This window comes from Cloeon dipterum, chromosome 4 (genome assembly GCF_949628265.1).
Source record: "Cloeon dipterum chromosome 4, ieCloDipt1.1, whole genome shotgun sequence".
NCBI classification, from domain to species: Eukaryota; Metazoa; Arthropoda; class Insecta; order Ephemeroptera; family Baetidae; genus Cloeon; species Cloeon dipterum.
In genome coordinates, this window is record NC_088789.1 from 23,529,887 (window position 1) to 23,553,203 (window position 23,317).

General features: G+C 44.3%; 1 protein-coding gene across 2 annotated transcripts in view; it reads left to right on the forward strand.

The window, feature by feature from the left end:
- Positions 1–958: 958 nt before the first annotated feature.
- Obsc (Obscurin) overlaps positions 959–23,317 on the forward strand; it is a 35,670-nt gene continuing 13,311 nt past the window's right edge. The window contains exons 1-22 of one of the 2 annotated variants that reach the window (XM_065489523.1): positions 959–1,109; positions 2,128–2,220; positions 2,492–2,796; positions 10,226–10,359; positions 12,971–13,126; positions 16,311–16,424; positions 16,486–16,659; positions 16,723–16,792; positions 16,859–16,954; positions 19,002–19,094; positions 19,441–19,605; positions 19,671–19,808; positions 20,405–20,570; positions 20,621–21,058; positions 21,116–21,298; positions 21,392–21,643; positions 21,704–21,845; positions 21,903–22,087; positions 22,142–22,260; positions 22,314–22,573; positions 22,631–22,912; positions 22,968–23,294. In XM_065489523.1, the coding sequence (XP_065345595.1) occupies positions 2,175–2,220; positions 2,492–2,796; positions 10,226–10,359; positions 12,971–13,126; positions 16,311–16,424; positions 16,486–16,659; positions 16,723–16,792; positions 16,859–16,954; positions 19,002–19,094; positions 19,441–19,605; positions 19,671–19,808; positions 20,405–20,570; positions 20,621–21,058; positions 21,116–21,298; positions 21,392–21,643; positions 21,704–21,845; positions 21,903–22,087; positions 22,142–22,260; positions 22,314–22,573; positions 22,631–22,912; positions 22,968–23,294 (3,845 nt within the window). In that variant the 5' untranslated portion in view covers positions 959–1,109; positions 2,128–2,174. Of the gene's footprint in view, positions 1,110–2,127; positions 2,221–2,491; positions 2,797–4,937; positions 9,379–10,225; positions 10,360–12,970; positions 13,127–16,310; positions 16,425–16,485; positions 16,660–16,722; positions 16,793–16,858; positions 16,955–19,001; positions 19,095–19,440; positions 19,606–19,670; positions 19,809–20,404; positions 20,571–20,620; positions 21,059–21,115; positions 21,299–21,391; positions 21,644–21,703; positions 21,846–21,902; positions 22,088–22,141; positions 22,261–22,313; positions 22,574–22,630; positions 22,913–22,967; positions 23,295–23,317 lie in introns of those variants that run through there. The other variant, XM_065489522.1, reaches the window with a different exon arrangement.

Here is a 23,317-nt window from a genome sequence, read left to right on the forward strand (position 1 = left end):
TAATTGGGTCGAAGCCAAAATTGACCTATGTATAGCGCTGTAAATTTGAGAGGAAATTGGATGCAAAATTATCATGCTGTTCGAATAGAGAGGACTGTATCCCTACATTTTATTTCACATAAAAAAGCGCCATGCACCTTTAATTGAATAAATCTAAACGAGAGAAGTCGAAATCTGCCAAGAAAATATGGGGGCGCTTTTCCAAATTTTATTTTATAAAGGTGCTCTTAAGGATGCAGTTCAATTACTTTATCCACTTCTTACTGAAAAAGAAAAAAAATTGTACACAAAATTTTCATGGCTTTATTCAGTAAAAATATTTCATACTCATTATCGATGGACGGTTTTATGAAAGGGTATTTATACTGTCTAGTGCCAAACAAAAACCTTAGGGTTGATTAGGGTGTATAGTAAAATGACTTATTATTTGACATTTTTAAATGAAATTACAGTACAATATATATACACTACGCAGGATTTCTTCATTTTTTTTTAATTTAAAAGCAAATAAACAATTTTAATTGATTTAAATCCAGTATTATGTAGTTTTATTCAATTAATATTTTATGCTATCTGATTACTAAGTATCAAATTAAAAAGGTGTCTGTCAAATGAAAAACTTGTTCATCTAACGTGGAATTATTGATTGTATTTATCATATTTATGTTCACGCGTTTCCAAAATAAAACAAATTCGTTTAATGAAACATATCTTCTTCCCTATATTTCTTGTTTAAATTTCAATTTTTGAACACCTATAACATATCTTATTTTTACCTACAAAATGATAAAATTAGCATTAAATGTAAAAAAAGCAAGAGGTGAGCGAGCGCGGCGCGGGCCGGGTGCATTGTGAAACGGCGGTAGTGGCGGCCGGCAGCAAAAGATCGCAGCAGCTTCCTGAAACAGCGCGCCGATCGTGGTGTCCAAATCTTTTTTGAGCGACTCTCCAATTTTCAGGCCAATCACAGACATGTTGCTATTAAAGTTGGGAAATTAAGTTGGCTGATCTGGTCGCAGTGTGCTACTGGTCGGGGAGTGCGACCGGCCAACCCTCACAACTTGTAAAGTGACCTCGAGAGCCCCTGGACGCGATTTTGGCCTTCCTTTGTAAGTGAACAACGGCCCCTCATAGCCAGAAATTAACAAATACACGAAATTTCACCTGACACAGAACAAAAACACGGTTGATAATATTTGCAAAAATCATAACAGGGTGTTTTTTATGTAAGAATGATTTTTTAATTATTAATATTTGCTTTCGAACCATTCGGAGGGTGGGGAACATTGTGATTTTTGCGCTTTACTCGAGGGGGAAAATACACCGAAATTTAAACACATAATATTCAGCAGTTACGTCTCTGGATGAATTATATAAATAGATTCTTGTAGACACAGCACGGCAAAAACTAATCATCCTACAGCAGCCAGTTTTAGCTGGCGTACGCGATTGTGTAATAATCTGCTGTCCCTCCGCGAAAATAACGCAACCCCAGCTGATGAAAATCGCGAATTTGACTTGTTGACTCGGGGAGCACACGTCACGGTCTAGCGAACTTGGCTATATTAAATTACTAATTTTACTATCAAAGGAGAATAATTAAAAATCAAATTTATAGCCGTTACACAAACTAAAAATATCCGGATAAACACGATTCTAGAAGCTCGGGAGTGGGAAATCCGCAGGCAATTTGCAATTTACAATTTGAGCGGATGAGTGTGCGAGTACGCAGATTCGGCGCTTGAAGTAGAGTCCTTTGAGCCAACCAAAATAAAGCCATAAAACTCGGTGGTGGAGTCTTTTGATATCAACTTGGGCAGAGTTTTGAGCGCGGCGAGTTTTAACAAAATCGCCCGCCTGTCCCTACCGCTGATGTAAAAATAGCCCATTCTGTAATACGACTTTCCTTCTGGCCACTAGTGACGTATCTCCATCTAGTCCTAGCTGTAAGCTTTTACTGCCGCTTGTTTTTTCACCCATGTCCAGTTTAAATGCGTTTCTTCCCGATCCTATTTCTGCCTACACAATCCGAGTCAGATAACAGTGAAATAAATTAAAAGCTTCGCTCGCGGCAGCTCCGATTTACAGAATTAAAACTAAACCTTAATTAATTTGTTTCCATTTCAGATTTGTTTATGGAGTAATTCAAGAGTCTGTTGGAAAAATCAACAATTATGCCGTACGAACAGCACTTCAGTATGGCCGCCATGAAGCAGTCAGGTGGGAATTATAATGTTTCTGAAACCTAATGCACCATTTAATTAGGAATGGCCGTCATTTATCTCCAGTTTGAAACATCTGGAAGCATTTCAAAACTAGGCCAACAATTTTATTTCCGTTCCAACGCTGAATTCTGGAATGTTTGGAGACAATCCAAAAAGTCCCATAACGTATCAGCTGTTCGGGAATTCCTGGGTCACTCCTAAAGTGCTTGGTGCATTTTATGAAGAAAATAATATCAGCTTTTAATTGTGAATTTTGTATTTTTCAGGCTTCATGGCGCAACTAAGCGGGGTGCTCAACAAAAAGATGGAAGTCATCCAGAAGAGTTCCGATTCCGAGCAGAGAAGCTCCGAATCCGTGCAGAGGAGCTCTGAGTCCGTGCAAAAGAGTTCTGGGTCCGTGCAGAAGAGCTCAGAGTCCACAATTACCACTTTTTCAAGCATGAGAAAGTCCAGCACGACCGTCGAGTCCAGTTCGACCTCGTACATCGAGACGTCCAACTCCGGAAGCACCACCGTGCTGCTGCAGAAGCAGGAGGAGATCGTCATCGAGGAGCAGATCGACGAGCCAAAGGTCTGCAACAAAGACTGAATTTTTTTTAATTTTTGTTTTACGTGTGTGAAAATGGGCTCAAACAGGTTCAAATTTATTAATTTCAATCTGGGTGAGCGGAGTGTTTGCTTGAGTAAACGGACACAGAGACGGCTTTTTAGGCTTCTTGAAAGACAAATAACATGAAATTAGCTGTGGAGCTTTTTTGCCGACTGAGTTAGTGAGTGAGGGTGCAGTCAAACAGTGCGTTGGCTGCCATGCCAATGTCAAACAGCACGCGGCCCCTTCTCGCAGACATTCTCGTTCCGCCAAACAACAAAAGATGACATCAGCTCACACTTTGCCGACGTATGCCGTATGCCTGTCCACTTCAAATCAAACTATTTATTTTACGGCCGGTGATTTATCTCGAAAATAAAATTTTTTAGTATTAATTTATTTATTTAAATCATAATTTGGTGACGTGAGACAGAATGTGGCATTTCGAGTGTCTGGTTTCAGAGAGGGGACGCAATAATTTTTACATACAGGCAAAGATATATTGATTGGAAATCCCGAAACCCGGCCCGGGCTTGGAAAGCGTCCAAGCGGCGAACTTTCAAACGAGAAATGCCGCCCGTCCCATCAATTGCCAATTCTTTCTTTATCATGAGCCGCGACAAAAGTGAATAGACCATATTATTCCATGCTCCAAACAAAAATTCCCGTCCGCTCGGCTAATTAATATATGGCATTTTTGAGTGACGGGACGAAGATCGAGGAGGACATGGGAATTCGTGTGCTACGAGAGAAATTCTCGTCCGCCAATATTCGACACCATGAGGAATCGTGTTTGTATTTTTCCGTCGTCGCGTCTCTCTTTCTTCCTCTCGCGCCGGCGGGAGGGTTTTTCTGCGAGTGCACGGTACTCTGGTGGAGCAGGCGATCGAGGGTATTGTGTGACCGCCGTCGGCGACAAACATAGATCGAGCCAAGCCATCCACGTGACTTATTGCACCCCCCTCAGTTTGATTGGCTAATGGTCTCCATTAAATACAAATTAACTTAGACAGGCGTCGAGCGCGCGCGAGAGCTAGCGCCACAGCCGCTGCCGCGCCAGAACTAACACCGCGCGAAAGCCGCCGCCGGCTCGCCTTTTTAAACTTTTTTTAATTAGAAATGTCGTCGACCACATTAAATTAATTAAATTTTAACAACGCGGAACTGTTTATTGGTGGAGATCAAGGGGAAAATTGTATTTGTTTCAAATAGTATATATAATAATTCTCAATTCCCAAGGGATTGTATTTTATTATATAAAATCCTCCAATTGTAAGTAACGATCAGTGTGTATAAATACGTCGGTTAAATTTTTTTCTTGGCAAATTAACAGAAATGATTCGAATTCCCTGGCGGCATACTCGATCGGCTCTCTCTCATGCGGAGAGTCAGTGACCGGTACGCCTGCAATTACCACGGCTATGCAACCGTTTGCGAGCACGTGCGCAACAGGTTGCCTACGCTCAAATTTTACACTCGTTATTTTAGCCGAGAATCGAAACGGCCTTTGGTCGATATTCGACGTCACGCTGAACACGAGAGAAAGAGCCAGAGCTAATGAGGTAAAAATAAAATTCAAGAGCAGCCGAGGATTTGTTTAAGCGCGGCGGGACAAGCATAAATATTGCTGACAAGGGAAACATGAAGGCAACTTGTTCGATAAAATAAACACTCAGGCTTTTCTATTTCTGGCGGGCGCGTTATCTGCGCACGCTTCCTGTCATCGAGTGCCGCTTGCCGCCGTGAATAATTGCGGATTCGGTCGCGAAGCGCCTTCTATTAATTACAATGCCAAGGTAGCCGCGCCGGTGAGTCACGAGGCCGGTCACGACTGCCGGCGGGGGCGGGGCCGCCCATCTGCGGAGGAGGCCATCATCGTCGTCGACTCCTGAGGGCTGCTGACAGAGGGACGCGCCGCGGTGACGTCTGTCAAGTCAGGAGACGCTGTCGAGGAATCCGATTTGGATTTTCGCCGCTGACCAGGCGAGTTTTTCTTCGAAGCGCCAAGGCTCACCCTCTGCGTGCGGAGAGAGGGAGGTCTAAATTTGGCCACTCACCAAGCGCGCAAGAGCACGGCAGCTCGGCAGAAGAAGCAGTCCGCTCGGTGATTCCTACTTTGGAATATCGCAGCACGTGGGAATATTTTGGCGCTCACCTGGAACAGGCAGCGGAATGGTCTGACAGAGACTCGGCTTCCCACCGACAAAGGCTCGTGCTTCCGATCTCAACGAACGTGAAACTTATTTATTTTTTAGCATTATTTTTATATTTACACACACGCAAAAAATCGAGTGAGAGGCGAACATGTCTCAGTACTGCCGAATTACGGGTAAGAGCCGCGGCCTGCCGAAGCCCAACTACTTCCCGCTGCTGCCGCCCATCTCGGCCGCCGACGCCAAGAAGCTGTGCCGCATCACAGGCAAGTCGCACGGGCTGCCGCCCTCGCACCAGTTCATCCCCGTGCCGCTGAGTCCGCGGCACAAGAAGTCGGCCTGCGCGGTGACAGGCAAGTCGGTCGGCCAGCCGCAACACCACTTCATCCCCGGGACCCCAAAGGCCGTGCCCCACGAGCCCATTCCGGGCTTCAGGTACGTGGTGCCGGTGCTCAACAACCCGCCGGCCCTGCTGCAGGAGCTGCTGAGCCACGAGACGCTGCCGGACAGCATCGTCGCGCAGTATGTTTACACGCTGGAGGAGAAGCAGTGCGGCATCGTGCTGCCGGCCACCATCGAGGCCGCCGTCCGCCTGGGCACCGTCTCCGACATGCTGCTGCAGAACACCAACGAACGATTCACGCTGAAATTCGAGGAGGGCCGCCAGGTGACCGTCAAGTTGGTCGAGATGCAGCCGCAGCCGGCGACCGCGTCGACGCCCGAGGACGGCCACACGCCCCTCCTGGACGGTCAGGGCCCGGACAAAAAGCCGCCGCCGCCGCCGGTGCCCGTCGAGAAGCTCAAGATTCCAGGACTGAAGCCCAAGAAGCAACAGCAGGTGGAGCCGCCACCAAAGCCGCCGGCGCCGCAAACAACAAAGACGGCCGAAATGGCAAAAGGTGATGATGCACCGAGTGTCGGTGATGCAACGAAAGCCAAAGAAGAGTTGGCACCGAGCGTGCAGCCAGCAGTTACCGTAGAGAAGCCCGGCTTAGACAGTCCTATAGAGCAGAAAAAGGTCGCGGAAAACAAGATGCAGGCGGAAGAAACGTCATCGCTCGGCGGAATGCAAGAGTTCATCGACTCCATCAGGCAGGAAGTCAGTAAGTTGGAACTTTTGGAGACGGAAAGCAACAAAGTTTCGTTGGCCGCGCAACCTGCCAAAAAGGAAAAATTGCCCAAGGAACCGGTAGAAAAGCCAGTAGAAAAACCTGTAGAGGAAGTGAAACCCGAAGAAAAGAAAGAAGGGGAGGAAGCGGGCAAGGCAGCGGAGGAGGCGCCTATCGAGAAAAAGAAAAAGAAGCCCCCACCAGAAGAAACGGACATTACTGCAGAACATAATGATGCAAAATTATCGACTCAAGAGGCATCCACTCGAAAATCGGCCGCAGGCGAAATCGCTGATGAGCCGAGGCGAGTCAGACGAGGCAGTGCGTCGCGAGCACTCGACACGTCGGTGCTGAAATCCGTTTGGGATGTTGCAAAGCGGGACGAAAAAAGTGAGAAAAACGGCCTTTCAATCAAGTATGTACTTGGAAAACAGCCTAACCTCAAAGATATTTTGGTTCTCCAGAAAAAGATGGAGGCCGGCCCGGTGATCGAGCTGGTCTGGGACGGAGAATTGCTGCAGGGCAAGAACATCGAAATCAGCGAGGGCAAATTCTGTTTCGTGCCCGGAAAAATGGTCCACGGACAATTCATGGCCGGCCAGACCGTCGAGGGCATTTTCGTCCCTGGCTTGACCATAAAGACTCCATCAAAAATTTCGCTCATCCCTGGCTGCGTGATGAAAGAGGAAGGATTCGTTGCGGGTATCAACAAAGAACTAAAATTCATTCCCGGACAAATTTTCAAGGACGGCGAGAAAGAACTGTTCGTGCCTGACGAGCAGGTGGTAACTGACAATGGAGTTAAATACATACACAGAGAAGAAGTTCCAGCAGGTGCTGTTCCAATTCAACTTCCGCCCGCGCCAAAGAAGCAAGAGGCGCACAAGGAAAACGGAACTGCAGTAAACGGTAAAAAAGAGCGAGCATTAAAAGACAAGAAACTAAAAAAGGTTAAAGGTCTACTAAAGGACAGGAATGTCGTTTATGGCCACATGCTTCAAATGGAAAAGGGTGTCCAGTTTTATCCAGAGGGACACGAATTACCCACCGCAGGTGTTTTGAGGACAATCCCTGGACAACTGGTGAAATGTCCTGAGGAGGAAGAACCGAGGTTTGTACCTGGCATGATGATGGAAGGCAAATTCGTCGCTGGCCAAATGGTCTGCACGGCCGAAGGCACGAAGTTCGTCCCTGGACAGCTTGTTAGGAACAAAGAAGGAGCCAAATTCGTACCTGGCCAAACACTTGAAGACGGACAGTTCGTGCCAGGTCAGGTTGTTGATGGAAAATTCGTCCCCGGCCAAATTGTTCAAACAACTGCAGGACCAACCTTTATCCCAGGTCAAGTAATTTCTACGCCCGAGGAAGGTGCGAGATTCGTACCTGGAAGGGTGGTTGAAACCCTTGACGGGCCGCACTTTGTGCCGGGACGAGTCATCGAGGACCAAAATGGCAGCGTTGCTTTCGTACCTGGAAGGGTGGTGGAAACGATTGAAGGTCCAAGATTCGTGGCTCCTGATTTGGAATCGACACCTGACGGCACGCCAAAGTACGCCATGCAGAGTTTTGAGGTCAGCCCTGAAGAACTGCAACTGATTGAGCAGAGAGGCACCACCAACATGGAGAGCGCCGGAATTATCGATCAACAAATGCTGGAGCAATTAGCCAAGGCTGGAATTACTCTGTCTCAAAAGAGTTTGCCAGACGTTTTTGTCACACCGAGAAATCTGCAGGAAATTTCAAACCGCATATCAGGTCGACTTCGCTTGCCAGAGGAGGCGAAAATTAAAATTTCGTTGGTTTTAGAAAAGGTCGCAGAATTAGGTCACAATATTCAACACGGAAAAGCAAAAGATGAAGCGCATGAAAAACTAAACCTGTCCAAGTGCGAGTCCATTGCTCAAAATCACGCATTCGAAATAATCGAGTCTGCAGTCACAGCCGCAGTTTTGACAGCCTCCAAAGACTACAGCGTCAACCCTGGAGAAGCAACAGTGCAAGAAATGAACAGCGTGTTGGAGGACGCTCTGCCACCGACCGGTATTTCCAACGCGATGTACACAGACTACCTGGTCAGCGCTCTGTACGAAGTGGTCACCTCTGATGCCACTCTGGAAGCAATTTCAACCTCAGTTCAGCAAGGACTGAAAAAACCAGTGGCCAACAAAGTCGAGGTTCTGCGATATATTGCAAATAAAACAGAAAACGTGCACGACACCGTGGAGAAAATCAGCACGGTGCTTCGCAAACCAAAACACCATCTTGACATCGGCAAGGCATTCAGGCGTTTATCAATTGGAGATCCTGAAATCGTCGACCTGGTCGTCTCCAAAGTTACAGACAAGGTGAACGACGTGAACACTGAAAAGGAGGCGACAAAAACGCTGCAATCCGCCATTGTCTCTGCGGTGCGCGAATCGAGTGAGAAGAAAATCAACGAAATTTTGGACGCAAATGACAACAGCAGCTTGAAGCACCTGATCATGCAAGCCGTCAGCCTCGCGGAAGCCCTTGGACTGGAGGATGCAGCCGACGAGCTGTTTTACCTTCTTCAGGATGAACGCATCGCGAACCTTTTGGCCAAGGACCGCACCGCCTTGGAAATTCTGCAGCGCCTCACCTTAATGAAAAAACTGGCGGAATCACGTCCGGCGTACGCCCACGCAATGTCGGGCCTGGGCGGAACGGTGCCAAAGGAGGACACAAAATTACTCAAACAGCTGGTCCGCGAGAGCGAGGTCCTTCTGACGGCCGTGCAGGAAGAGGACGATTCCTACGAGGATGACGAAGACACGTACAGCACGTGTTCGTTCAACTCGGCCTTCGACGACGAGATCATCAGCCGCGTTCCTCGCCGAATCACGAGCTCCAAGGATATTCCTTACTCGCTGTTCCACGCATTTGTCGACTGCCAGAAGCCGATGAAGCTGTTCAATCGCATTCTCCTCGCAGCACAGCCGGAGCGGCGTTTCTCCTACGACCACTCGTGCGTCATCCTCAAGGACAAAAACCAGACCGTGATTCCGAAGGAGAGCTCTCGAGACGTGCTCACCGGCCGAGCCAGCTACACGTTGATCGACGAGAACGGCGTTAAAAACTACGACGCCATGGACGTTTTCTCGGCGCTGAACATCGACAAGCCCATCGCCCTGCAGAAGTTTTCCATCTACACGGAGGGCCTCGCGTCGACGTGGGTGCACGCTGCTGAACTGCCGCCTGAAATCAACGACCTCCTCACTGACTCGTACACGCCCATATACGATTCAAATAATTTACCAAGCCACGATTCTACTTTAGAGGAGGTAAAATTCAGCAAGAAAAGCAGACATCAATTTAAGTAACACGTTAAATATTACACAGCAAGGAATGTTTAAAAATAAAAATTTGATTGCTTATATTTAATTTTAAAATAAAAAGTTTCACACCAGGGACATCTTTCTGTACTAATAAGAGCTCAGTCTTTAACTCAGCACACTGACAAAAAGCATATCATAGATGTAAAAACACATTAACACGGCTTTGTAACCAAATAAAAACTGCTGTAAAAAATTTATAAATTGCATGAAGGGACCTATCAACTCGGTGATGAACACTAAAACAAGCGAACATCACAAAACTTCCCTGCGTCGAAGTGAGATGTAATTTTTTTCGCAAATGGACAACTTCACTCATGGTGCTTACAGTGCTGCTGATTGCAGGCCAGATCGGAACAAACGCTCCACATCTTGAATACGCAGCCTGCGAACCAATGCTAAGTGATCGTTCGAGACTGACTCGTGTTTAGTGTTTACAAATATAGGTTTATAAGGAAAAAACAAACAATTGTGATCAATTTTATCTTTGCTTGAACTTGCACCAGCCCCGACAAAAACACGCCTAAAATGGAACCACCGTCTCTGTCTAGTCCTACTCGAGGTAGCGTGAATGAGTGCTTTTTGCTTGCATGCCAATAGATTAGAAGCTGCTTTCGCCGAATTAAATATACACACAATTTGCACAGCAACGAAAATAGAAGTCAAATTACGAGGACCACTTCAAGAAGTGATATTTTGGTTGTGCTTTGTTTTCCTAGTTTTTTTTTTGTATTATTTATTTTTCAAACCGACTTGCCAGTTGGTGAACTTGCCTAATTATCTGTTTGTACGACAGGCGTCCTCGTGCGAGTCTGTCGACTGGTACGTGGCAATTTGTGACTACGAGGCCGAGGATGAGAACGGACTCAGTCTCAAGGCTGGAGATATTGTCGAGATCCTCGACTATAATGACTACGACCCTAACGCAAAGTAAGTGAACATCTCTCTCTATTTTTCTTGGCTTTGTTGCCCAGAACATGTGTTTTTCGCCGTGATTGCATCTCCGCTGTGAAAACGCATGTGATGTGAATTGATGAGCAGCTCGGGGCAGCGGCGCATACAGAAATAGTTGGGCACTTTACTGATGTTTGGAAACGCCGGTTGTGAAAATTTTGCCGCAGAAAAGTTGATCTTGGGAGTGAGATACATTTAAAATTAGAACTGTTTAGCACGATGATATACTCAAATTTAATCTCGAAATGGAGTGTCTATTTCCTCCAGCAGATGATGAGTGTCAAGTTAAAATAACTTTACAGCCAGAAAATTAAACATTTTAGTTGGAAATATGAAATTGTGGCACCTTGCAACTGGCATAAATTATTTTAAAAATAAAATAATTGAGTAAGAGCAAGTAAGTATTTAGAAAATGTAATTAAAAAAGGGACTTAATTTGATTCTCCTAAATTTTTATCTTTTTTAAAAAAACAATTTTTAATTTAATTTAATTTTGAAACTCCGAACATTTGCCTTTTACTTAGCTTGGCATTTTAAGTATTTAAGTTAGATGGTGACTATAAAAATGTGATGTGATATGTTATTATGATTGGAAATTAAAAATATTAATTACATTTTCTAAACTGTTAAGATTGAAAATGATTTATATGCTGATCAAAGAATTCAACTATTGTTTCAAATACAAATTTTAGAGACAAATTTGTTAAATAGACACTCCCTTCACCCCCTTTTAAACTGTTTGATGCAGACCGAAAAATGCCCAAGGTCTAGCTAACCGATCATGTCAGCACAATAGTTGACATACTCGCCTGCTGACTAACCCTTGTCCCGAGGCCGACGAGACGGAGATTGTCCCCTCGCTATAGGGAAGCAGGTGTCATGCCCTCGGGTGCGTGCAGAAAAATGCAAAAGCGTGGTCGCGATGTATTTTGGTCAGCGCCGTAAATTTCAAATGCGCCGCGGAATGCGGCGACTGCCTGAGAATAGCTCGACATGGGGAGCGATGATCAGAAGACGATCGAACCGCGCGACCTAATGATTTCACCACTTTTCTCGCCGCTTTCCTCCCGCCCGAGCATAATAGACATTGCCAGCTCTAACAACTAACCGATCATGGCGCAACCAATCTGCATTAGCGGTAAACAAATAACGAAGACCGACCGCGACATTGCAAATCAAGTTGATTAATGAGCAAATCCGAGTTGGACACGCTCTGTTTGTTCCGTGACTAAATGGGCTCGATGAACGACTTAATTAGAACATGTGAAACAGCTTGTTTGAGCAATTACAAGTGTGCATCTGATTAGGCGTTTAGTACTACGAGTGTTTAATTAATTTTCAATATTTTTGCATTTGACAGAGTGATAAATTGTTTTCAGCGATGATTCAACTCTAAAACGACTATTTATGATATAAATTGTAGATTTGGGAGGTTTACTCGGTATTTTCGACCATGGGAATGTCAGATTTTCCCCCTAGATGATTTTTTGAGCACTTAGATCAAACATTTTTTTGTGGTAAATATCAGTAAATATGCCCTGAAATATGATTTTTCAGATTCTCGAACCTCTCAAATGACAATAAAATTAAATCCAGGATTAAAAACTTTGATTTTAAAAGTACAATTTTTTAGAGTAAATAAATGACAGCTTGACTTTGAAGGAAATCCCATTTTATCGGTTAAGCTCGTTTTAGCCAACTTTGAGATGCCAAAATAAAAATTTCAATAAGACATGTATGAATCCGTTTAGGTCCTGCAGAGGAAAAAATTATCTTGTGTTCAAAAAGTGAAGAGTAAAATATTTAGAAACCCTGCTGGTGTCATCAAGTTTTGTTCAATTTATTTAAAGTTACGATGAATACCGTAGGAAGTATGAAGCACAAAATGAACTTTGAACGTAATATTTAAAGTAAATAAATTTTTATAAATTAGCTGATGTCACCACATCAAATATAAAAAACACTTTAGATTTTTCTGTAGGTAATAAACATTTAAATTAGTAAATCAATTTAAACTAAAAGGAAATTAACTTTATGTTATTTTATTTTTATTTTTTGTACTATTTCTTTAAAGGTAATTTTAACTAGCAAACTAACGGTTTTGCAACTTCTTTGATAGCTTTTCGAAACAGAAAATGAAAGAAAATCGCCTGTAGAAAATTTTATGAACTTAGAAATTAGCGTTAATGGCTCTACAAACGTGTTATTTTATTTTTTCCTCTCAAGTTTTACCCAGTAATTTCCATGCAGAGTTAACGTTAGATTATATTTCCTTTTTCGTCAGTACAGTTCCTATTATTTTTTATACCTTTATATAATGATGAGAGTAAAGAGGTTGGTGTGTGTTTAATTTATTTAAATATTCTATCTAAAGAACACCACAACATTGAAGCCAATTCACTTGGCGAGTTTAAAATTAGGCAGGACATTTTTGCATTCAACATGGGGAGGGTAACAGTGGTTTCACGCTGCTTGACTCACTCCACTGCAAAGAATACCCTCCTCCCATTGCTTTCAAAGATGACTTAACCAAATAAATAACCTAATATAAAGGGTAAAGTTATAAAAAATGCGATTTTGCTTGAAGGAAGTCTATCCTGGGCGAGGAGGGTCTGGAGTCGTCCGGTTTGCTGGACACGTCGGCGGCGCGCCACAAGATGGCCATTCGGCCCAAGAGGAAACACTCGAAGCAGAAGGGCGATTCCTCGGCGGTGGCCAGCTCTTCGTCCGGCTCGGAAATCAGGTGAGCGTAATAAAGCAGCGAGGAGCAGAGCGAGTGCATAACATAGGCTCGGCGGTTTGATGTGTGATTCATGTCGTCAGCGGGGTCTTTGATTCCCGGCCCGAATTAGCTCGAGGGGACAGTGATTGAGGCATGCATCAGTCACTCATTTCATTAGCCCCTCCACCAATCACACACACAATTACACATTGCACGAGCGATTGGGCACGATTTTCGGTAAGCCAGTCAGTCTCAGCTCGGCAGTGATTTGTGCGAATTGGCCCCATGCTTAAGTGAATGTGCCTGCTGAAGGATAGTGGTGGCTCCTGATTTGGTAAAAAATGTGGATCACAAACAGGTGAGAGAGTGAGGCTGGAGCCTGCATATTTAATAAGCGTTTGAAAGAAAAATATCTCTGGTTTAGTGAGAAAATTCCGGATTTAAAGGAAAAATATCAACACTTCCTCGTTCGGGATTTTTAATCGATTGGGATTTTTATTCGGCGATTGGTCCTTACATGTTCAGAGCCACCAAAAGTTTTAGCACTACCGTTCTATTTCAATTCTTGGGTACTTCCCCTGCGATTTAAGATACAATTCTGCCATAAAATGATTTTAATTGACGTTCTGAAATCCAAAATCAGCTCAGCTAATTGCAGCAGAAACGTTTTTTTGTCTTGACACAAAATTAGACTTTTCCCCAATATTTTTCACTCTCCGGGTTTTACAAAATCGATGCTTTTACCAGCTGTGATTTATGAGTGGTTTGAAAGCCACTAAACTAGAACAAAGGAAGGGAAACGGCTGCCCAGCCTTCAATCGAACTGGTCAGAGCACTTTAAAAATTATCCCTTTCGGCGATAAAAACCGCGCACAAAGCTTTGAAACGGTCGTTTAACTAAGGAAGGTTATTATAAGTCGCAAGAAGCGTAGGTGACAAATGACCTGGCACACTCCCAGCACTTACTTAGCCATGTGAAATATCGCGCTGCCGCAGAGGCGTTCAAAATTCCCGTTCCGCACCTTAATTGTTGCCATTTTTCCCCACAATTGCGGGCCGCGTGGCGATTTATCACTGCTCGCAATTACCCATTTAAAAACGCAATCGGATCAAAAGTAGTGCGATTTGAGCAACTACTTATAAAACTGGCACTCGGCCGCCTGTCATTTCGACACAAGCAGGAATTTGTAGCACACACACGGCCGTGCCTGAACTATGTGTGTGCATGTATGAATTCAAATGAACGGGCCGCCGTTGAGCGACATCAAAGTGGCGCATGTACAGTACTCGACGGTCCAGTGCACCTAACACAAAAATTATCCCGTCCATTAGAGCAATTTTCATCCGTTTAACTGCAAATAACTCTCCACGCACGTTTACGAAAGTTTGTGTTTATTGGAACCATTATGAAGACAAAATTCCACTTAGTTCCATGCCAAAACTATCTTTTTCCGGTCTATTAAAGTTTTCAAACATCCAATTTATTAAAACCACATGTGCATGCGTCTGGTACTTTAGTTATGCAGTGCATTTAATTTTTAGTTTGCGGGTAAAATTTAGAACGGGTTAAATTAGGTTTAAAAATGGTGACTGTTTTTAAAATATAAACACCAAACATAATTTTATTCGAATTATATAATACGGCTCTTCAAAAATATTAGGAAAACACGGAATTAAGATATCTGCACTCTAGCAAGAATTAAAATTTTCATTCATTACTCACACAAAAATTTAATTTTCGATTCAAAATCTATTTCACGCAAACTCGTTATTCAAAAGCTTCGTAGCTTTGATTGGCTTGGATATTAGCAGCTGCTTAATCATAAATTCTAAGAGTTCTATTCTTTCGGAGCCTCATTCCCGCATTGTTTATCACGACTCCAAAAATAATCTGTACATCAGAGCCCGCATATAAATATAAATTCTCATTCATTAATTACATCGGTGTCGCCGGCGTCGTGAGCTATTTACTTGACGCAAAGGCTTTTAAAGATATATCGCTTTTTTAAGAAGCTGCAAGCACGCACGCTCCGCCGTCTGGCCCCTGCAAAGTTCACATGTAGGCAGTCCGCTCGGCACGCGGACGAAAATCAAAGACCCCAGCAATTACTGAAATTGTGTGTTTGCAACGTTGCAGAGCGCTCTTCCCTGTTTTTTCGGTTCCAGTTGGGCTAGAGTGAAATACGGCCGTGAGTGACACGCACTTGTCAGCACTCTGGCCGAGGAATAAAAAGAGAGTCATCATTTGCAATGATTATTTTGCTGTCTCGTTTTGAAGAGGCGGCGTCCGCTAAAATTAGCACAATGCGTGACGCGAATGCCTTATTTTTTGGCGCAGACAAAGTATGGCAGCAGTCAAAGTCAAAGATGAAAACCGCGAGATAAAAAGTAATTGCTGCCTAATTGAGCGTGGCCACCGAGGGAAAATTAAAATTCGGTTCTTTCTTTCGGGGACTCGGCTTAATTCAGCTGAGTTGAGACAAACACGTTGAGTGCGGTGTGTTGAATTCAAGGTCGAGTTTCTACGCTTTGTTTCAAAGCCACAGTCACGGAGAGTATTGCACTTAAAAGCTGATACGTTTTAGCATCGCCCGTTAATCCTCTACTGTGTAGCAACCAAAAGTGTGTTTGTGCTTCGTGCCAGTCGTTCTCTTTCTTTCTTTCCGTCTTTCCTCCTCATTAAATTTTGAATTGGTGACATATCTGAGCTGTTGAGAAACGTATTTTTAAAGTGGAGGACGTGACTGACAGTAAAAAATCGGTAGCACAGAACACATGTTCACTGGTCCAAAACGAAAAATTGCTCATAAATTTTCTATTTGTACGTTTAATCACAATTTCAAATCTGCTTAAAATTAAAAAAACAATCCTGCCAGTCGTCAACATTTTTTAATAATTAAACCGTGAAAATAATAATCAGAATGAGCTTCGATTCTTTTCCTTCCAGTTTTGGCTGAATATTTGAATTTTAAATTTTTACTAGGAAATAGGGCTTCAGAAACAAGTCAGTAACATAAATTAATACTCTTATGTAGTAATGAGGTACTTAATTTCAACAATGAAAAATTTCTTCAATGACTTCTTCGATATAGAACAATCCGAAAACTTTCAAATAAATTAAATCATGCAAAAATTACGACAATTAAAAATTCTATATTTCCTTCTCGATTCAAAAAATCAATTTTTGATCGTTTTCCTTTTCCAGATGGTTGGCCAAGCGGCGGATAGTCGGGGGTGTCGGCTTCGTGCCTCACAGCATATTGAAGCGAGGCGATGGCGAGCCCGAAGGCGAGTGCGACGACCCGCTGGCCATGCGGAAGTGAGTTGTTTTGAGGACGACTTTTGTTTTCGAATAATCTATTTCCGTTTTCAACCAACAGTGCCATTATCAAGGAGCTAATAGATACGGAAATTGAGCTGGGCCGTGATCTCAACTTTGTGGTGGAAAAATACATCAAGCCCGTCGACTTGGGCACCGGAGTGCCACAGATCGTCAAAGAGAACCGCGATGTGATCTTCTCAAACTACAAGAAAATTGCGGAATTCCACAACACGTGAGTTTGGAAGACTTAAATTCAGGACTTGAACTAATTATTTCGGTTTTAATTCTTTCTCAGTGTATTTCTGGAAGGCATTAAGTACTACGCAAACGAACCAAAGATGATCGGAAAAGCAATTTGCAGACTGGTGAGCACGGATTTTTTTTTGCAACCTCAGGAGAACTAAATTTATTTTCCGTTTTGTTCTGCTCAGGAACGCGATTTCGACTTGCACGTGGATTACTGCCGCGACGAGCCGGTGGCAGAGGAGTTCATAGAGGAAAACGATGAGGCGTCAGAATATTTTGCCGTGAGTAGAGGTTTGCCAGATTGTCCCACGCTGCCAGCGCCAATTATTGCGAAAATGAAATTCGGCGGCGCTGGCGGCGGGCCGTAGCTGTCAAGAGTTCCGCCGAGGGGCGCACGGATTTCGCACTTTTCGCGATTTATATGCCGCATAACTCTGCCCGCGGCGGGCATCGTGGCGAATGCAGCGAAAAACACTGGAGGCCGAAAATAGCGTCGCGCCGTGTATTTTTGTGAATCACCAACTTGTTCATAATCGCGAAATAGAAAGCCGCTGAGTCAACGAATACCTGCGTTAATGGAGAACAACACCCTTTCGCATGAGCGTGACTCAAGCTCTAAATGAAAGTTCTAGACAGTTTGGCCTGTTTATTTTGAAAGGAGTCATGCTGTTGATACTCGTGTTGCTTTGGAGAATGATGGACACACACGCGTGCCCCGTCTCTGGATGGCTTTTAAAAGACTATAAAATGACATTAACTACAAAAATATCCTGGTCTCGTTATATAAATAAATTGTACTGGGGCTTTCATAATTTTTGGCTAAGCGTGGAAAATTTCAATTTTTCTTTTGATCCGGCGTCTGGCTTTCGTGTCTGCTCGGCCGAAAATCTTCTAGGATTTCCGTCTGAGCGGCGGTGCGGTGCGGTGCGGTGCCTCTCCTTCTCTTTCACGCACTAACTCGCGAGTGAAAGAGAGTCGGCAGGCAGATAGTACGCGCACGAGAGAGCGAAGTTTCGAAAATAGATTTCGTTGCTAATACGGGCGAGGGGTCGCGCTAACCGAAGGACCACATTTATACGCTCTAAACTTCTTCGCATCCGCTGCACCTCCAGAGTCTTTCTTTCCTCTGTCCCGTCTCGGCGCGAAGTGAGAGAACCGTGATAAGAATCATGTGCGCCGCGCTCCTCCACCCCCGCTGCTAGGTCGGCCCCTGAAGTGATAGCCAGCCAGTGAGTACGAATGATAATCCGCCGCCCCGTGTGAATTGCAACACATGAGACGAGTTAATTTTTTGCTCCTTCGCTCCGGCGACGTTATTTACCCACACAGACATCGCCGTCGCCGCTCCGCGGGAGAGACATTCGATGCGTTTCTCTTATTTTTTTTATTTTTATTTTACTCTCCTGTCTCGCGGTGCTTTAGGGTACTTGTTCTCAGATGCGGCATGTAAAAATAGAAATTTCCCCCCAGGGGTGACTTCCAACTTCCAGTTCTCAGTCAGAGGCAGACAGTTGCCTTTCAGATGGTTTTGTGAGACTGGAGTGACAACATGTACTGCCTTAGCGAGCAGTTAGGGTGAGAAAATCTTTTTCAAATGTTTGACAGTTATTTGGAAGCAAATTTTCTCCAGGATATTTGGCATTGTAAACAAGCACTTGCATGCTTCATGTCGTGCAATACGAATTTATTTACTAATCTAACGCAAGCAATTTGAGACAAAGCTTGAATTTGACGGCTTGTAGGGATTCCCAATTTCTATTTTTGGGACATGCGAGTAATTTCCTGATTGACGAAAGCAAAAATTAACAAGATTTAATTAAATTCTCATAAAAGATCCTCGAAATTGGAGGAAAATTTGAAATGTTCTAACTATTGACTCTTCAGATAAATTTGAAATAATTTTCTCAACATTAAATCGGTTAAATATTTTTCTTTGACCATTTTTGTTCGTTTATTCACAGTAAATTGAAGCAAAAAGCCGAGCTTCAAAGTAATAACCAAAATCTGCGGGTAGCCAGAGCACATTAAATTTATAATGAACTGATTTCTGATAATGAAATACACACGGAATGCTTGCCAAAAGCAGCCAGTGTCGCGGATGCCAAAGTGGAGCGGCTTACATAACTGCTCGAAAGCCGCTTGTTTTCAGCACGGTTATGTAAAGGAGACAAGCCGCCGTCTCATCCCTCTCGACTGCAACAGTTTGCAATTTCAACACAGCGGCTCTGTGTTTATTACAGCTTTCAAACTTGCAGCACACTGAAGAAAAGCAAACGCAAACTATACGAAGGAGCAAGTTTCAAATATGTTTTGAAATTCTGTTACTAGGAGCTCGGCACTCAGTTAGGGGACGACAAAACCATCGATGAGCACCTGAGACTACCGATCCAACGCATTCACGATTACCAGCTCTTGCTAAAGGTAAGAAATCACCAAATTTTACTAATTTAACCCAGACCACCAAGGGCGTGATATTTTAATGCCAGAGCGTTTTAAATTTAATTTGAAGAGAAGCACGTTCGCTCGCTTTTTCTGCCCAGCAGGGGCTTTCATTAAAAACGCACGTCTGCCGTCGGCGCAGATTTCGTTTTTCCAGACGCTATTTCACACCCTATGTGGGAGTATTGACGGCACATATTTATAGCGCCGACTGGAGGGCGTCCAAGCGAAATCGTAATTTCTCACCACGCAGCTCACACCAATTTAACAATTAGCAAACGCCCGTTATAATCTTGTTTCCTCTAACAAATATCTTTGTGCTTTTCAGGAACTAATCAAGTACACAGCGTTAGTCAAAGAAGGCACGAAAGATCTCGAGCGGGCGCTCGATTTTATGTATGGTATCCCCACGAAAGCAAACGATTTAAAATTCATCAATAGCATCGAGGGATACAAGGGCAGCATCCACAAGCTAGGCCGCCTAATTTCGCACGTAAGAGCCCGACCACCAGACACACGTCTGTACATTTTATGATTCAATTAAAATTTCGCTCGCAGGAGTGGTTCACCGTTACTGACGCCAAGAAGTGTTCCAAAGAGAGATATCTATTCTTATTCAAATCGCGTATTCTCGTTTGCAAAGTCAAGAGGATTTCTGACGAAAGATCAATTTTCATCCTCAAGGACATCATCAAGGTAAGCGAAAAAATATGTGTGCTAATTTTAGAGCGACCCACATAGTTCCAGGCCGCAGATGCATTTAAAAATGCACTGGAGGCGCGGCATATTTTTATATTGCCCAAAAATAAGCTGCAATAAAACTAGCAAAGGGAATTTTGGGCTCTAGCTTAATCCGAGAGGGGGTTTACAGGCAACGTAAATAAAAAGTATTTTAAAAAAAAAAATAAAAATAAATGAGACGTCATTATGGGGTTCTGAAATTTAACGACCTTGGAAACTATTCAAATAATTGGGGGTTCCCTTCGATAGATGCGAGCAGGAGAGTCAAATATTTAAACTAAATAGAACTCAATCACCGGAATCTTTGAGTCTCGCCAGAATACGCTCACGGGGAACTGTTATTCTCTTTGATTTCTTTTGTATATCGGAGCCGATCATTGCATTAGAGAAGTCTGAACACCACCGCTGAGAGTATTTTGAGCCGCCTGGGTTCAGAATGCGGAGGGGGTGTTTGGCCTTGCGCCAGCAAAACCACTAACTTCTATCTAAACAACACGAGCCCTCCAGTAGCATTGATGAGTAAAACTTCGACGTAATGATTGCGCTTGCAGCTTCCTGACTGCGAAGTCATAGACATCGAGGACGACCCTCTGTCCTTCCAGTTGCAACACAAAAATCCCTTCACACATCCGAGGTATCCTCTTACACTCAAAGCCCACGGGCCGCAAGCCAAGCCGGAGTGGATAGAGTGTATCAAGGCCTTCAAAGAGGACACAGGTATAAATCATTCGTTCATTCGCCGATCGAGCACTCAGTTGGAATTTCAGTTGCGCTTAACGAGCACTTCGTTGACGACCTTAAAATCGACGGTCTCGCCGACGGAGAGACAGCAGAAGAAGAGAGCTCCACCCAGAAGCTCTACAAGAAGATCCTCGCCGACGAAGAAAAGGCAAGGAAAAAGCGAGAAGCCCAAGCGGCGTTCGACGAGGCCACAAGACCGAAACCGAGAGCGAAATCGAAAACTCCACAACCAGAGGCTAAACCTGCTGAGGGTGAAGCAGCACCTGCCGAAGCCGGAGCAGCACCTGCCGAACCAGGAGAACCGGGAGCACCTGGAGAACCTGCGGTTCCTGGAGCACCTGCCGTACCTGGAACAGTTCCAGAAGGCCTTAGTGCCGATCAACTTCCAGCTGAATTCCGAGTGCCAACTCCAGACGAAGCTGCCAACATGTCTGAGACCGTGACTGTAACTTACCCACCACCTCGTAAGTAACACTACCTCGCTAAATTGTGCTTGAATTTAGTTTAAAATGATGTTTCAGCATCTGTGGTGCCTACTGCCGGCGTTGGGGCCGGAGGCGACGAAAAGCCTGACCTTAGCCTCAATGTCAACCTTAGCATCAACGAGTCGCAGCCATCGACTCCCTCGTCTGCGCCACAGACGCCTATCAGAGAGCCTAATAGGCCTCGTTTCACAAAAACAATCGACCCCTTCTCATGCGAGCGTAAGTTTCATCAAAAGAAAATTAATCTTCTAATAAAATTTTAGCAAACTTAAAAATTTTGGCTTTTGAAACATGAATTTTTGAATTTTTTAGCGGGTGAAACAACCACGTTCGAATGCACGATCATGCCAAGCCAAATGCCTGTCGCTCTCACATGGCTGAAGGACAACAAGCCATTGGAAGACAAGCTGGCTGACCGCATCACCATCACGGCCGAGGAGAACAACACCAGATTCCGCCTGGTCATGCTGCACTGCAAAGACACCGACACTGGCACCTACACGGCCAAGGCGTCCAACACAGAATGCTCAGCTACTTGCTCTGCTTACTTGTTGGTACAGGAGAGTAAGTACATTTCAAAAAATTTATATCCAAAGATTTTAATTAAATAATCCTACGCTGCAGTGACTCCCGAGGAGAAGGCCAAGCGCGCAGAAGAAAAGGGAGCGCAAATCATGGTCAGATTCAAGGACACCGAGGTGCTTGAGGAGACCTATCTCCGATTCTTGATTGAAGTTAAAGGAGACCCAGCACCAGAAATTAGTTTGTAAGTAGTAATATATTATTATTACACACGCAAAACCCTGAAAATATTTTAATTTAGCTTCAAAGATGACCATATTATTACTAAAGACAACCAGCGTGTTAAGATCGTTGACGAAAGAGCTGCCAAGGGATTTTACGAGCTTGTTGTGCCCTACGTGGGACAGGGAGACGCTGGCAGGTACACCTGCAAGGTGATGAACAAGTTTGGCGAGGACAAGTGCGAAGCCAACGTTGCAGTTGTTCGTAAGTGGAATAAAGTTGTCATTGAGAACGAAATATAACTTTGAGTTTTAACAGCCGACAAAGACATATTCAAAGGACTTGCCCAAGGACCACCAGGCGATAATGTCGACTTCAAATGGCTCCGTGATGGCAAGCCATTCGACCCTGAGTCGAGGTTCAATGTCCACTTCAGGGTAGGGAATCCAACTAGCTTTTTTAGAATTCACTTATTAAAATTTTTTTATAGGATGACGAGGACTCCCTTGCCCTCATCTTCCAGCACGTCAAGCCTGAAGATGCTGGCTTGTACACGTGCGTGGCTTCAACTTCGTCTGGAAGAATTTCCTGCAGCGCTGAACTCACAGTTGAGGGTTCCATCAAACAGCTCTCCAGAGAACCAGAAAAGCCGAATATCACCACGGAAAACAAAATCGCACACGCCAACTTGGGTAGCTCGGCTATGCTTGAGTTGAAGGTCGCTGGCTATCCCAAGCCTGAGATTGAATGGTAATAACAGTAAATAAAAAATGTGAAAACAAAAATAAATAATTCTATAATCTTTAGGACCCACGCAGGTGTACCTGTTCCGCATGGAGGCCGATTCAGGTTCCTCCACGAGGACGACGAAACCTTGGCCTTGGTCATCAAGCATGTCGAGGCTGAGGATTCTGGAATGTACAAACTGATCGCCAAGAACGAGCTGGGACAATCGGAGATTGATATTGAGCTGTCTGTGAAGGCTCCTCCCAAGTTCAAGTGCAAGATGGAGGACCGCAAGGCCGTCAGCGACGAAACCCTCGTCATGGAGGTTGAAATTGAGGCGTGCCCGGCACCAGAAGTCAAATGGTATTATTTTTTTTAATAACACAAATAAATATTTATCTCTTAAAATGCAAAACAGGTTCAAGGATGGCAAGGAGCTGTTTGCTTCTGAGAGAATCAGCTTCTCCAAGGAAGGCTCTAAGCACAAGATGACCATCCTGAAAGCCACCATGGACGACTCAGGCACTTATTCTGTGGTTGCGACCAACGAAGTATCTCAGGCCACCGAGTACTGGAATCTGTCCGTCAGCCAGCCACCCAAGTTCATCAAGGGTCTGGTCAAGTCTATGGATTGCAAGGAACAGGAGAATATCAGCTTGGATGTGAAGATCCAGTGCAAGCCTGCGCCACAAGTCAAGTGGTTCATTTGCAAGCCTTCCGAGTCCTCTTTGGTCAAAGAATACAAGTAAATTTCCAGAAATTATTTGT